Raw genomic sequence first — 16087 nt, forward strand, 5'->3', positions numbered from 1 at the left:
ATGAGTAGTAAATACAGAGAGTAGATTTTGGGGAAAAACAAGTCTCTCAAGTCTTTGTATGTGTGGCAGTGTAGTAAGAAGGGCACCACCTCTGTCTCCACCTCCCCTTGGGAGCAGAGTGTCTGAGAACTTCATTGAATAACTAAACTATTTTCATCAGAGTTTCTGAAATGAAAAACAAACAATCAATAAAACTGAAGTTTCATAATTTTTAAGTCTTAAAAAACAGAATAAAAAGCAGACACAGTGAGTCATTTGCACCAAATAATTTATTATTAATCTATTACTTTTTGTTACAGGTCAGATGTGAGTAAGTATTTACTGTAGTTTCTTCGTACATTGTTAGTACCACTCAAGGATTTACATGAACATGTCTGTAGTTTTCTGTTCAACAATCAACTGGTCAATCAGAAAGAACACACTGCAATGTACAAAAATAATAATTATGGTGAAAACAAAACTGACTCTTCCACATTTGTTTTTATTTCTCTCTTGATTAATGACTTTTCAACAGTCAATGAAAAAAAGCAGAACATTACTTTAATCTCTGTTCTGGGATTAAAATCGTATTATTTAGCTAGGAAAAACAAAACAGAATTATCCGTGACTGAGAATAAAATGTGTTTGTTCATATTTTTGTCATTAAACCTCCTTTTAACATCCGTGCGCTGTTAAAGCAAATGTTCTACATCATAAAAATATATACTCTTCATAGTTTGAACATGTTTTCTGTGCTTTTAAGCAGAACACATAATATTCAGTTTTCATATGTGGATCTTTGAGTCGTACTAATCTTTATAATTGAGTCTTTCTTGCAGAGTTTACATAAGACATTTAACTGTAACTTAAATACAAATCTAATTCTTCTTAGAGAACGTACGGTTACATCTCAATACTGCTCAGAAAGGAAAGACTACTGTCTGTGTCAGTTTACATTCACAAGACATGAACCACTGGCCGACTGACCTATTATTATTCTTTTAATTATCATTATTTCTTCTCGATGATTAGTAGACTGATAAAACTCAAGAGGTCGAGACAAAAATGTCTCTGCTCCGCACGCTTTTAAGACAAAATTCTCACAAATAAACCGTCTTTTCCTCCATAACTCGGCATTTCAACAGGAACAGAAACAAAATGACTCACAAAACGTGAAGCCTGGAGGAAACAAAATAAAACCCTTACACTTCACATGAGCTTCAGATCTGCGTATAAAAACATCCTCACTCGCCTCATCCTTCACGGAAGGAAAACACATTCACATCCTCTTGTCAACTTTGCTTTATGCAAATTGGGAATGTTAAACACCACACCCCGTAAAACACTTAACAACAACACAGCCACAGTGGCTCATATTAATATTATAATCTCTTATTAACAGTATGAGCTGAGGCCAGGAGGGGGCGTCACAATGAAGCCTGCTTGCAGTGAACACTGTTCTGGGGCTGTTGCAACAGGGTAGGCCATCACCACCGGAGATTGATAATAACCACACAAATAACAGTTTTGTGATTTAAAAAAAACAACTTAAAATCTGCTGTTATACAGAAGCAGAAACCCTCAAAAACAAGGGGCCAAGCTGCTCGCTCCATCTCAGTGATATCTTGTTTGTTTTTTTCACACAATAATGGTAATGATTATCGCCCCAAATCATTTTCTTTAAGACATTTCTGAAATATAAAATCAAAACGTTGCAGAACCGACTCCACTCGACCTGGAATTGAATCTCATCCAATCAATCTGGACAAAACGATTTGGACACGTGTGAGGCCAAAACCACTGCACATGAAAACACTGTTCAAAGAGTAAAAAAAGTTAAAGTAAAATTTAAAACTAGTTTTTGTGCATCACAGTTACTAAAAAGAATGAGGTGGTCTCCTCATTTGGGTCCAGCCGTTCACAGGAGGTAAACACTCTATACACTGTATAGCTTAGTTGTGATCGTCACCACCCCGATCTGAACCAGGAACCCGATTCAATCCATGTGAAAGTGCGACTACTTCCTGTTACTGCTACAAAATAAACAAAAAATGTGTATTTATATTTAAAGAATACCTCCTGAAACAAAATATAACATTGTTTCATTTAAAATCCCCAAAGCTGCTGAAAAGTAAAGAAGTAGCCAGTGTGTGTCCAATCAAATGTGTCCAACTGCAGGTGCCCCTGGAAAGACACGCCCACTTGAGGCTGATTGGGTCACAGAAAAGACATCGTCTAAAACATTAGTGGTTAGTTTTTAGATAACATTTAACAGGCGTGTTTTCTTACTGGGTGTGTTATTAGTGGGCGTGGTTTTTGTAGTGGGAGAGTTTTCTAAGGCGTGTTTTCCTAGTGGGTGTGTTTTCTCAGTGGGCGTGTTTTCGGAGTGGCTGCAGCTATAGCTGAACTCCTCCCGTCTTCACAGTCGCACTTCACACATGCGTAGAACAAACCGGGTTTCAGGTCATGACAATGATCACCGTCATCCATCAGCAGGTTTCCGGAAGGGATGCATCATGGGTAAATCTTTAGGAAACAATAAGTGTGGAACAATAAGAAAAACTTTCTCCTTCTCAGAATAATTAACTTCCTGATTTGTCCACATTTTAAGGTCTGATAACATATACATCTATTTGTATTTGTGTATATATACATATATATATCTATATATATATATATATAAAGTGTTTACAGTCAGAATAATATACTCAAAGCACGAGAACTCTGTGAACAACACAGTCAGAAAGTGAAAGCAGGTTCAGAGCAGCAGAAGTGGTGGTGAACGAGTAAACATCCAGGATCAGATTTCAGGATTCTCTCTTGATGAGGACAATAAAGTGTAAATCACGATGAGTTTGAGGCAGAAGCAGCGCAGCAGTATCATGTGACACAACGTCGCAGATCTGCAAGATTTCATTCTTTGAAAAAAACAATTTTTATCCGCATTTTCAATTTGGAATGGAATGGAAATGGAAACAGATCTTGAAATATCGCATTAAAAGTTTTTACAGTTTACGAGAAGGGTGAAAGGGTGAAAAACTACATTCTGTAAAATAAAGAATGACGTTTTGAACCAAAACAGAAACAGATGAGAGAAGACATCCTTCCTGGGCCATCTACTGGTCATCCTGATGAATTACGATGGATGGAAACACTCATAAATTAACTTGAAATAAAATTTGCGATACATCTTAATGAAAACCAGGCTTAGGCTAATCTCCTAGTTTTCCTCTTTCATTCTTTTGTGTTTTTAAAAAATATGATTACAGCAATAAAATCACAATTACGACACTGCAAAAAAATCACAGCAATTTTAGAAAACAGCCACTTTTCTTCTACTCTACTGAGACAACAATGTTGCCACAGACGGTGAGAGGTCGTGAATCGCTGCTGTCTTTTAGTATTTGGTTTCCTCTCGACATGTACGCATCCTTCCACAAAAATAACAAACTTTAGTACCCACTTACATTTAAAACAATAGCTTACTCACTGAAAAAAAGGTCCATTTGTTTGTGAGGCCACTTTTCGGAGGCAGGTTTTGTTAAGTTTTCCGTGGAACAGGAACATCAGGTGACGTCAGCTAGTCTCAGCGATAGCTAAGGTTGAGTCCGAGTGTTGGCAGTTAAGCTTATTTCCTAAGAGCTGTTCCACCCTTTCTTCCAAGAAAACTAAACAGCAGCAGAAACCAGGAACGTCATCTGTCCAGGAGGCGCCCGATGGACATAACAAACAAGTTTTGGTTTAGGTCACGCTGCTGTCGTTAGCGCTGACTTCACACACGTCTTCACCGCAAACACTGCGACTCAACCCCAGAGCTCCAAACATCCCAGACCCCTGACCTGGACTCTGAGACACGACCCCGAGAAGAGCGCCTGCGGCGGCCATGCTGTTACTCAGAGTGGCAGTGCTGCCACTTCCTGTGGCCGAGACGCTGCTGTGCTGAGGTGGAAGATGCGGCGAGGACACGGACGCTCCTCCTCCTCCTCTCCCTCCGCCTCCTCCAGCTAGAATATTACCCTGCCCTCCCTCGCCTGCAGACAGGAGGAGGTGAGGAGCGGAAATCAAATCCGGCCCTTCCTCAGCTCCGCCTCCCGCTCTTCTCCCTCCCTCGCCGCCGCTCCCTCCTTCACCGCGCTCCTCCAGCCTGCTGCGCCTCTCACAGTGAGAGCGGTGTCTCATGAAGCTGTCGCGCCACATGAACTTCTTGCCGCAGCCGAGGCAGTCGTACGGCTTCAGGCCAGTGTGCGTCTTCATGTGCTCCGTCAGGTGATGCTTCATCTTGAACTTCTTGGCACAGACAGGGCAGTGGAACGGCCTCAGATCCAGGTGCATGTTAATGTGCCGATCCCTCATGCTCTTGTGGGTGAACGTCTTCCCACAGTGGCACATAAACACTTTCCCTGAAGCTCCACCGCTGCTGCTGCTGCTGCCGCCACTTCCGATCCCACCGCTGTCCATGCCATCAATTCCCAGGCCACCCGACAGATGGACCGCACCGTGCTCAAGACCGGGACCTTTAAAAGAGGCTGCCCCGATCATACCACCTGCCATCCCCAGAGAGGGCGCCGTGGCGTCCAGAGAGAGTCCAGAGGCCTGACTGTAGAGGAGGATCTGGTTCCCCTGCATGTCCAGAGGAAAGAGCTGAGCTCGGGCTGAAGCTGCAGATTGAACCTGACCCAGCAGCGCTGAAACTGCACGGTTAGCACTCTGGCTCTGGCCTGCAGCGCTGTCATGAAGGTGCTGCGCTAAGGTCTGGTCCATTAAACTGCCTTCAAATTTGAGGTAGTCTTCTGAAGACTGACAGTAGTCCATCTGGAGAGAGACAGGGAGAGGAAGCTTCAGTTTGAAACAACAACTAGAATTAATTGCTGTTTTTCTAGCTATGCAAACCAGTTTGAATATAATGGATAAAAAGATTCCTGGGATGCTTTATCTTGTTGCTACACAGACTCTTTTTCACCTCACCTGTGAGTCCATGTCATTCTCCGCTCTGCCGCCCAGTTCACCTGAGAGGCTCCTCACGTTGGAGATGTTGAAGTTACTCCTCTCCCTCTCTCTGGCCAGCTCCACCTCCCGCTCGTCCTCGTCCTCCTCGTCCTCTCCACCCTCCTCTCCGGACACGACGATGAGGTCGTCGTCCTCCAGACGTTCGCTCTTCACCACCACCCACTGTTTACGTGGCATGATGCTTGGCTGGCTGTAGGTGGGACGGTTCTGCGGTGGCAACGTCTGCTCCTCCCCGTCCTTTAAGTTCAGATGTTTCAAAGTTCTCATGAGACAATCTGGTCTCTGTTGTCAGAAGCTGCTTTCAGACATGCACTGAAGACCGGACATTTTCCAGAGAGTGTCCAGAGAACACAAATATCCTCAAAAGGGGATCTGTACATTCTCTGGATGTGACTGCTGTGCCACTTGGACTTAATTCTCCAAACATTTTCTCTAGTTCATATCTGAAAACAGCTAATGACAGCTTTTGAAAAAAACGTAAATTTAAATTGAAGGAAAAGCTTGTAACATTTTGATGACCAGAGGAAAAAATGTAGGACGAGACAGCGACAGATAAGCGAAGGATACAAAAAAATACAACAGTAATAAAGAAAACAATAACCCTCGAGTTAGAAATGCTGACTCAGCATACTTATGAGGAAAAATGGTAAGACACAAATACCAAAACTAAAACATACAGTAACTTGATTAGGTAAAAGTGGATTTTGAAACTTTCTAACAAAATTGTGGGTGATGAGTGATGAATTTAAAGTAGGAGGAGCCTCACCTGATAAGAAGAGACTCCAAAGCTGTCACTGACCCCGACTTCCTGCTCTGACACTGAGCTCATTTTCTTCTTCCTCCCGCTGCCTCCTCCTCCTCTTGTTCTCTTCCTCTGGTTGTACAGCACCTCCTCCTCTTCCTCCTCTACTTCCTCCTCCTCCTCCTCTTCGTCAATCAGAAAGGCCTCCTCCCCTCCCGATGGCGTGCAGTAGCTGGGGGTGTTGCTGGCCCTGCCACCGTCCACTGAGGCCCCAGCTGCGGCCGCACCCCCTGCCCCAAAACTGCTGCCGTCTCTGGGGCTGAAGTAGTTGGTGCTGCTGGGAGACTGGCTCTCACTCACTGTCGCATGGCTGGGAGTGTGGGAAACGCGCTGGGGCTCGTTTGAGCCTGCGACGTGAGACTGACCCCCACCAACTACGCCTCCGGCTCCATTACCACCTGCTGTGACACCGTCCCCGTTGCTGCTGCTGCTGCTGCAGCCGGGGTTAGCTGACACCTCTCCTCCTCCCACACTGCCTCTGTCCTGCACAGCATCTCCGCCTCCTCCTCCTCCTCCTCCGCTGTTGCCTCCTCCAGCTGCAGCTCGTCCCTCCTTCAGCAATTCCGTGCATTTGTCCACGATGTGCCACATCTGCAGGACACTTCCCACCGTGAGGTAGTTGACAATGTCGTCGCGTAGCATGCGCAGCTGACCGGTGTAGGCGCAGCTCAGCACGCTCTCAAATGCCAGCGGGTCCATCACTGCAGGGATGGAGACTGTGGACATGTTCTTCAGTAGGACCTGGGGATGGATGAAGGACAATACATATGTTTAAGACCATGTAAAGTGACCAACAAATCAGGTTTAAAATTGTGGAAAATCATGCAACATTCTCTGCTCTGAGACACTAGGGACATGTCCACTGAATGAGCCTAATACACAGTCACACACCAGGGACCAAAAAAGTCACAGTTTGTCAGGATTTGTGCAGAATATTCACATAAACACATCAGTATCAAACTTCCACTTCAACAAATATGTAGACAAGTGACATTTTCACCATTTCAGTCACGGAGCTGCTTTGACTACAGTCCTGCTCTCTGTCTCCCTCTTACTCTATCAGTGGTACCACAGCCTCACAGCAAGAGTCTGCTTCTGGTACTGTTCTTCTTCTCAGCTTCGTTTTCCTCACCTTTAGGAAGGTTTAATTAAGTGGCAGAGCTTTTGGATCAAATCAAAGCATTAAATCTGCAGATGTGAGAGATCGGCTGAGCCAATTTTGAAATGATTCCCTAATGACATTCTTGAGATGTTGTGCTCACAAAAATGAGACAGAGAGACAAACCTGGACACATAATGCTTCTGACCACAACTGAAAAATGAATTTAACAGTCAAATTTCTTGCTTTCAAATTTCAGATAAAATCCCCCACCTGGTCTTGGAAGTAGGGTGAGGATGCGGCCAGGACGCAGCGGTGGGCCTTGAAAACGTGTCCCTGGACGTGGATGGAGAGGTCACAGAGTTGGCCGTCCTCTCTTTGCCGGTTCAGGCTGTCCAGCACTGAAGCCTGAGTGCTGGGGAAACACACCTCCACCATCGAGCCCAGTGTGTCGCCAGGAGCTGAGCTGCTGCTGCCCACCTCCATGGGCAGAGACTGCATCTAGATGGTAGAAAAACTTTCATGACTCCAAAAGCTTTGGTAGTTTAACTTTTTGTAGATCTGATACGAAACGCGATACATGGTCCACCATACCAATACTTTCATGATACAACGATTGTGTGATCATCAATATATTGTAAGGCAATCATATCGCGATACATCACAATATCTGTCTAACTTAAAAAAAAATAAAAATGTCCGTGGAAAGTTAAAAGTTTAGGATTTCTCTGTTTATTCACAACATAGAGAACAAAGTGCATAAAGTCTATGTATTGAACGTGGATGGAGCATCTCTTAAGATATTTTCCTCTCCCATTATCCATTATTATATATTTCTTCACATTTACAGTGTCAAAATGATTTTTTGTACAATTTAAAGCTTTTAAACTGTTTATCTCTATTTCTGTTAAAATCAAAAATTAAAGCTAAATCAAACAAATTCAATCCAATTTTATTTTGCCAACCTATTTTGCTCAGGTGTGTTCATATAGTTGGTGAAAATAAAAAAAAGGATATAAGTCACTATATTGCACAGTCTTATAGCCTCCGTACCTCATACATTTTCACATAGTAATCGGGGGAAAGCAGCCTAATTGCTCTGTGTTCTAAAGGTTAACCATAACCAGTTAATGACTAACCCTAACCATAATGCAAAAATTTGCCTTAAACTTGACCAGTTTCTCAGAAATTAGTTTTTGCCTCATTCAGTCCAGGTTCTGTCTACAGGTCCTAAAAAAGTGAAGTTTATGTCTGGTCCTAAACAGGTAACAAATACAAGTACAAGTACACACACACACACTCTTTCCTGTAGCTGTCATTAGTGCAAATGAACAGTTGGAGCACAGACACAGTTGTAGTTGTCATGCTGCTACAGGAGCAGAGCAGTGGACATGTGATGTAGGAGGTGTAGGTGCTGATGTTGTTGTTGTGATGAAGGTGTTTTATTGCGATTTAGTGGTGCTTCTCTTCTCTCCCACACACACACACACACACACCATCATCATCATCATACCGTTACAGATGTGACGTTAGCCTGCTAGCTATAGCTCACACGGCCGGCTCAAGAAGCGCAAAAAACCCCGAGACATTAAACTCACCGTTTCAGTGGACAGAGCAGCGGTTCACAGTGCCGAGGACACGATGTCCTGCCTATTTGTCCCGAAGTTTGTCATCCATTTTAAAACAATTTTCCTCTTTTTCTTCTTCTCTCCATCTAAGCCGAGCGGCGTCAGACAGCGACGCGTCGCCTTTAACAGTCTGCCAGACAGACGAGCCAGACTTCGGCCGACAGAAAATCAAAAGAAATAAATAAATAACGCCAGCGTTACAAAATACGCTTATAGAATACACTGAGAAACGACACGTTCGTGTAATTGAAAAACCAAACAGTAAAATGTTTTTACAAAAATCCATTTGCACGCGCTCTAAAACTTATAGAACGATGTTGTTCAGCGAATGCAAATGAAAACAAACACATCCGTGACCGCATGATTATGGAACACCACCACTGTCATAATGACTTAATAATAAGTCATTATCTTTGAGATACAACGTCATTTTCAGTAAGTAAGAAACACAAATCCATTATTTTCAAACAAAGTGAAAATGTTGAGGTAATAAATCATTATTTTGTGACATGGTTACAAGTGAATACCAAGAATTTACTTACTAGTCACAGATGTTGAAATAGTCATTTTGAGATAATAATGTTCAAAATGTTGAGATATCAAGTTTTGTTTTGAGACAGAAAATCGTTACTTTTGAGATACAGTCAAAAATTATTACATAAGAAAAATGTTGAGATTGTAAATCAATATTTTGTTTTAAGTAAAAAAAGTTTTTACTTAAAAAGTTTTCACATCCTAAGACAAAATGTAGTAAGTTAATATTAAGTCAAAATGTTGAAAGTTGCCAAGTTACCAAGTCACAAATGTTGATAGTGAATGAATTAAGCCGTCCGTATATTACATCAGTATTACTGCACCAAACAGTTGTCAGTGTCATCCATTAAGTCTGATTTTAATATGTAATTTTGATTTACTGTATAGTTGGTGATTAAAGAACCAAAGTAAACTTTGGAAAATCCTCATCAGTCACAGAAACAACATTTTTTTTGCTGTGTGCTTTTTGTCATCTTCAAATAAACATTAAGATGGCAAAGGAAATGCTATATCCCACCTGAATGTCTTTATTCAGCATGTTGGCTCTGAAGGTACAGATGGAAAATGTCTATATACAAAAAATAAAAATACACACAATGACTACTTACTAATAAAAGCGTAACATAAAAGGTGACAGTGACAGTTTACTTGTATTACATTTATTTGCAATCAATCAGAATTACATGTTTGACTGATTATGTTCTAGAGAGTTGTTTATGTATTTTTCTATTAAAAAAAGACATTGATATATGCATATAAACAACCACTTGATTTACACGAAAAGGTGTGAGAATTTTTGAAAGCCTTTGTTAGCGACCACTAGTTTAAGGCCCTGAGAATATTCAAAATGGAGTTTTTGGTTTTTACAGAGTGGTACCAACGTGTGTTAGTGAAGACTCGTGAGTTTCATGCTGTGATTATGATGATTTAAAAAAAAAAAAAGAAAGATGTTTTCTCCGAGCTTCAATCTACTTCCTATTGGCACTTGCAGTCCCAATGACACAGTCGTTCACCTGTGGAAAACAGAAAACATTACATATTTAAAATAATGAGTAAGAATGAGGTACAGGTTAGACTCATCCAATGTGCTGTAAAATTAACTTTTCAGACTCTTATCAAAGCAGGTCAGACATTGTCCCCTGATTAAACATTGGGATTTAAGTACCCCAGTATTTCTGAAACACACTTTCACACCATGTAATTACTGTACTGGTATTATCTGACTACCAACGACCTTAACAAGAAGTTATTAAACCAAACACAGAGATGCCACTGACCTTGCTGGCAAACCTCAACGAGTTGAGAGTTTCTCCAAAGCTGTCTGTCTCTGGAGCGATGTTCACAAACATCAGGCTGGATGGAGTAAGGAAGACAGAAATACAGCCAGTGTAAATCAAAGGCATTGTTTCAAGAAACAAAAACCACCAAAACAACTCTAAGCATGGCGTGTAGTACTTTCAAATAAAAAAAAATAAAAATTTTATTTGAACAAGTAAACATTACAATTAACTCACGTTTTGCTGTTTCCTCCCAAGCAGCCCTGCAGAAGGTAGGTGAGCTTGGAGTTTCTGTACGGAACATAGCTTTCCTGGAAGGCAAACACAATTACGTGTAAATAAATTATATTTACTATATATATATATATATACACACACACACACACACACACATATATACATACACACACACAAGTATCTCTTAAGGTTCTGACAAAGTGCAGACAGTTCCAGGCTCCTGTTCACTGACCTTGTTAGCCAGCGCCGCGATAACGATGCCCAGGTTAGACAGGGAGCCGTTGATGGCCGTCATCTCTTTGAAGCGCTCGCCCTGAGACTGACTCTTCATCATTCGCTCACTGCCAGCCAAGTCCACCAGGCACAAGGTGGCTACACACACACACACACACACACACACACACACATATATATATTTATTAGGGAGGTTTAAGTGAAGGCACCGGCCTGATTGTGGCATTAAAAGAATTAGACTATACTCACATTTGCATTTAATGTCCCGGCCGGTGTTCACTCCCTCAATATCCAGCTGGAAGACTGAATGCGAGCGGGAGGAGCGGTCATTCTGGGCCGTCTGGGCTGTGGAGCGATTCTGATTGGCCAGTGCAATCAGGCCGTGAACCTGGAGGAGAGGAGTATAGTTATTAGATATGCAACTCATACCTTCCTTCGCCAGATCAAACGTTCACAGCCCCACTACTTTCCCTATCGTACCTGATCCTCATTTGCGACCTTCTCATAGGTGAGGTTGGTGATGGTCACCTCGTTGTTGGTGGACTTGCGGATCTCGTGCTCGGGCCTCTTGTTGGCTTTGCCGGTGTAGAGGAGGTCTCGCAGGGTCTCGTTGTAGATCTCAACGAAGCTCGCGGTAAAGGCGAACTGAGGGGGAAACACAGAATTATGCTGATGCCTTACCGTTCTGTAAAGGTCGGTGATTCACCCTAGCTCAAAATGACCAGGTTAAGAGAAAAAGGTGTTACAACCTTTAACATACTGAATGTGTACATGTGTTCTTTCCCTCATACACAGATTTTCCTCTTAACTAGAACTTAACCAGTTCCTCAGAGATGAGGTTCTGCCAAGAAATGTCCTAAATAAGCAACAAATACAAGCGCACACACTAACCTCCCAGCCTTGAGCTCCTAGCTTCTCTGCTGCTTTGAAGATTTGCTGCACGGCTCTGGGGATGACTCCTCTGGCGTCATCAAACTCATCTCCCTCCATGGTGTATGTCTTTCCACTTCCTGTCTGGCCGTAGGCAAAGCAGCAGACGTTGTAGCCGTCGAGTGCCGACTGCACCAGCAAAGAGATCTCCTCAAAGACCTGAAGACAAAGAAAAGTGACATGTCTTCATGACATTTCCTACTTTGACGGGACAACGCAAAAATACATTTCAGAAGATGTTCTGATTTTATCGTTTACCTCTTGTTGTGAAGTCCCGGGGCCAAACACACGGTCAAAATTAAAGTTGTAGTTCTTCTGGGTGTCTGCAGTTTTTCCTGTGTGAGACTGTACAGCAGAGGAAATTAAAAACCTTTCAAATCCTTGACCACAAACACACATTTAATAGGTCTGCTGTGATTCTCACCTCCTCTGTTTTGGCCAGCGTTATCAACTTGTTGTCACAGGCTGGTAGCTGGATGTGTTTGGTCAGGCCTCCAGTCAGCAGGGGGCGCACTCTGCAAAACACCCTGATATTACCCTATTTGAGAAAGGTGATGGGCAGGTTAGTCTCATTTGTCAGAGAGAAAGCTTTCGTTGTAAAATGCTAACAATAGGGCTCTAACCAGTGACTATTTTCACAATTAAGTAGAAACAAAACAACACGCAACTTGTGTTTTTGTAGAGCTTCAAATATCAAGTGTCAAAAAGTTAAAACCCAATTAAATCCCAGTGACAAATCACACAGATCAGCTAAAAGGCCTAATAAACAACATAACTCACCTTGAGCTCCTGAATGGTGTTGTGAAGCCGCCTGCGCTCCATTTCCCCGCCATGAAGCTCGTCCTTCTGCTGGGCCACAGTCTCTTTGAGACAGTGGACCTCTTCTTCTCGGTCTCTGAGATTTGCCTGCACGCGAGTCAGGGTCGACTCCTGCACTGAAAGTTTCATCTGGGGTGGAAAGGAAGGAACATCTTGTATTTTCCAAAAATGTGACCACCCGGTTTCCCGTTTCTTAAATTCTTTATTGGATTTCAGGAGAGTCGTGTGATTTTGGTTGTAATAATAATTTACAGGTATCGGATGGCAATTGCTCCACTGGTAGATCAAGTTTTTCCAAATTTTAAATGTATGTAATAACGCAGCTGCTGTGTGGCAGTTGACTTTGTACCTTGAGGGTTTGTAGCTCCGTCTCTTGGCTGTCTCTCAGAGTCTCCATGACCTTGTATTTGCCCTCTAAATTGGAGAATTCCTTCTGAAGAGTGCTCCTCTCACTGGACACTTTCTCCAACTCATCCCGGACTCCAGCCAGATCCTGCAGCTCCTCCTCATACGCACTTTAAATCGGTTGAATGGATCACAAACAGACACATTAGTTCATGCTACAATCTCATGAGGGTAAAATGTTCATTTCAAACATTTTCTTTCTTCTTTTCGTCCTTGTACCTGATCTGATTCCTCTGGCTCTGTAGCTCCTTCTGCAAAGCACCCACTTTTGACTGAGTCTGGACCATGGAGCCTTTCAGATCCTCATTCTCCTGGTTGACAGATTTAAACTTGGTCTGGTAGTTACGGATCTTTCCCTCCATGTCAGAGACCTTACCCTTCAGGTCCCATGGAAGCCGTCGAGTGTTGCTGCCCCCACCTGTGACTAAGAGAACCATCATATGAAGTGAAAAGTACTGTTCAGTTGGGTCAGGACAAAATAAACTATACGTGCTTTTACACAGAAATACCACAGTAGAACACCGACAACTAGCAATAATTAGCTAAACCTGCTTAACCAGTTTGTAACTAGTCAGAGAGGCTGGTTTTTCTAGTTCTGTGCTAGTCATAAACAAAGACTAGTTCCTTATGCACACAGAAACACAGCTTTCGAGGTACAATCATTTCCATTCTTCTATTTTCACTGTGTGACCCGTTTTCCAAATATAGTGTTTTAGGGCTCCAAGAACATCGGTGCCGTGTGGACAACTTGACGATACAATACAAAACCTTTGCAAATTCTCCTAAATACACTCTCAATGGATGATGGAGTTCTCACCTGTCTTTGGGGCAGTGGATGCGACTGGTTGTCTCACGTTGCCTCCCTTTGCTGCAGCTGTCGATGATTTCAGGACACCTGATGGGACATATAATCAATAATCAAGCATGTTTATACATCACCCACATCTGTCTCACTCAATATCACATGAAATAACTTTTTCTATCATCTACTATTAGCTGTTAGGGCTGCAATTAACGATTATTTTCTTGATTAATCTATTAGTTGTTTGTGGTTATTTCTCAAATATACCAAAATTATTGTGTTTTAAAATGTTCTTTGTTACATTGCACAAATAAACCAGACAAAGCTCACATTTAAGAAGCTGAAAAATCAGAAACTTTATTTTAATCATTAAAAATGAAACTCTAAGACCAATTATCAAAATAGTTGGGGATTAATTTAGTGTACGATTAATCACTGCAGCCCAATTAGCTGGGTTTTTTTTATCTGTAATTCTCAATCACTGCTTAAATCAAAGGTCAGTCATTATAATGCATGTAATGCTGGCATTAAAAACGCCCTTTGCTCCAAGTCACCAAGCAGTCAGATCATTTTCATACCTCTGGAAGGACCAACAGCCACAGTGGCAGCTCCCACACTCCTGACTGGCTTTGCTGCATGATGGAAAAAGGATATAGAAAAAGAAGAGATGAAATTAATCACATGTGATTTATTATATCTTATCTCCAAAACATTGTATTAAATTAGTTAATATGTGGTATATATATATATGCATATTATCAGTGTGTAATGCCAGACAAACAAACATCAGGATACATTTACTCCTTTCACAGTCATTGCAAAGCCTTCATTGTGACTTTTATGAAACAAGAGAACTTACACAGAGGTGCCCTGGTTGTTGTTGCTGCAGCAGGAGGCCGCCTGCCTCCAACGATTGTAGCTGCTGCCTGAGGTTTGGCAGATTCTGGGTCCTTACGAATCCTTTTCTGCAGTGTAAAATAAAGAAATAAAGTGATATAACTTCTTGAGCTTAAGACATACTTGCATAAGTAGCTAATATTGGCAAACATCAATTATCATCAAACATCAATGATCACTCGATGAGACAAAAAAGAAGTCCCATATGATGAATCCGTTTAAAAACACTGCTTTCTCTTGCACAGCAATGCTTATTATTATGCTACAGCTTTGGCAATTACTCAATAATCACAATATATCTTTCTTTAAATGCAAAACAACAACAGTTTAATATACACTAGAATTGCAACGAACTAGTAGTAGTAGCAGCAGTCGTAGTAGTAACAGTAGTAGTCAACTAAACCAGAGTGAAACATAAAGATGTTTAATACAAACCTGAGCTGGAGCCATGTCTTGTCCGTTCTCTGAGCCGCTGCTGTTCGTAAGAACCCGTTTGCTTGACATCACGGGTAAACGAGACATGCTATAGCCAGAAAATAAGATAGAAATAATGGTCAATTAACTGTAAATAAACAATAAACTGAGCACAGAGCAATTAAAAAAAACACACACAACAATTTCTGTTAAACTTACTGTAAAAGTAAAATAACTTTGACTGCACTGTCCTGTCCGTTAGCCACGTAAAACAAAACAAGCTAACGATCACGTCATTGTTAAAGTTAAAGTTAACCTTTACGATTTTAGCGAAATGACTGGACGTGTTACTCGTATCTCCGATGCGCGCTTTATAGCGTAATAAACGAGATTATCAACTTTAATCTATGAAAAAACATTCACCTTAACGTTGATTCCGCTCTCTATATTTTTTGCGGTTCAATCCTCCGCCGTGTTCAAACCGTTTGAATTTCAAACTGGGCTGTTTTGGTGGGCGCTTCGCTCAACCGGCTGTGATTGGTCCAGGCAAGGCAAAGACACACCTCCGTGTTTTAGTGTCTTTGCCACACTGCAACGAGCGTCCCGCTCGGGCGGGATACACGCTGTTCGCACAGCTGCCTCCATGTAGCGATAAGCTGATAAATAAAACGAACCTTGTTTTCCTCATTTCCTTTAGAAAACGCGTACAACGCCTACAGAAATAGTAGTTTGCCTTTTTATTTTTATTAATTTAAGTAATTTAAATCATAACTTTCTAAACGTTACGGTAAATTACCACGAAAGATACTTTATTTTACTTAATTATGGAAAAATTATCATAAAATTGATCACTATAAGAAGCCTTGATACACAGTGTGTTTAATTCATTTTTAACATATATCATTAAAATGTGGATAACAACTTTTATCAGACATATTTTAGGACGATTTGTATTATTATTCGATTACTAGACCAGGTATATTTAAATAGCCTTCCTTCCTGCAATACCACATAATTCCACCA

At 41.7% G+C, this 16087-nt stretch overlaps 2 protein-coding genes across 5 annotated transcripts; both read right to left on the reverse strand.

Annotated features, from left to right (window-relative positions):
- Nucleotides 1-263: 263 nt before the first annotated feature.
- Nucleotides 264-8854, reverse strand: zbtb22b (zinc finger and BTB domain containing 22b). 2 transcript variants are annotated; one of them, XR_009233982.1, is made up of 6 exons: nucleotides 8486-8854; nucleotides 7161-7388; nucleotides 5753-6529; nucleotides 4945-5223; nucleotides 3470-4791; nucleotides 264-2505 (listed from the first exon to the last, which is right to left on the reverse strand). XR_009233982.1 is itself a non-coding variant. In XM_058618343.1 (5 exons), exons 2-5 carry the CDS (start codon nucleotides 7386-7388, stop codon nucleotides 3721-3723), a joined length of 2355 nt encoding a protein of 784 aa, XP_058474326.1. In that variant the 5' UTR covers nucleotides 8486-8854; the 3' UTR covers nucleotides 264-3720. The 2 variants fall into 2 exon arrangements, 1 of the variants encoding a protein (XP_058474326.1); XM_058618343.1 differs by having other exon boundaries at nucleotides 264-4791.
- Nucleotides 8855-9982: 1128 nt separating this feature from the next.
- Nucleotides 9983-15576, reverse strand: kifc1 (kinesin family member C1). Of its 3 annotated transcripts, none has more exons than XM_058618295.1 (17): nucleotides 15488-15576; nucleotides 15086-15173; nucleotides 14613-14718; nucleotides 14332-14385; nucleotides 13769-13846; nucleotides 13171-13375; nucleotides 12896-13061; nucleotides 12508-12675; nucleotides 12152-12265; nucleotides 11986-12072; nucleotides 11689-11886; nucleotides 11278-11442; nucleotides 11047-11185; nucleotides 10796-10935; nucleotides 10564-10637; nucleotides 10327-10402; nucleotides 9983-10062 (listed from the first exon to the last, which is right to left on the reverse strand). In XM_058618295.1, exons 2-17 carry the CDS (start codon nucleotides 15170-15172, stop codon nucleotides 10018-10020), a joined length of 1902 nt encoding a protein of 633 aa, XP_058474278.1. In that variant the 5' UTR covers nucleotide 15173; nucleotides 15488-15576; the 3' UTR covers nucleotides 9983-10017. The 3 variants fall into 3 exon arrangements, with proteins under 3 accessions (XP_058474278.1, XP_058474280.1, XP_058474277.1); XM_058618297.1 differs by having other exon boundaries at nucleotides 13171-13369; nucleotides 15284-15540; XM_058618294.1 differs by having other exon boundaries at nucleotides 15284-15540.
- Between the last annotated feature and the right edge of the window lie 511 nt (nucleotides 15577-16087).

Source organism: Solea solea, chromosome 20 (assembly GCF_958295425.1).
Source record: "Solea solea chromosome 20, fSolSol10.1, whole genome shotgun sequence".
Classification (NCBI taxonomy): domain Eukaryota; kingdom Metazoa; phylum Chordata; class Actinopteri; order Pleuronectiformes; family Soleidae; genus Solea; species Solea solea.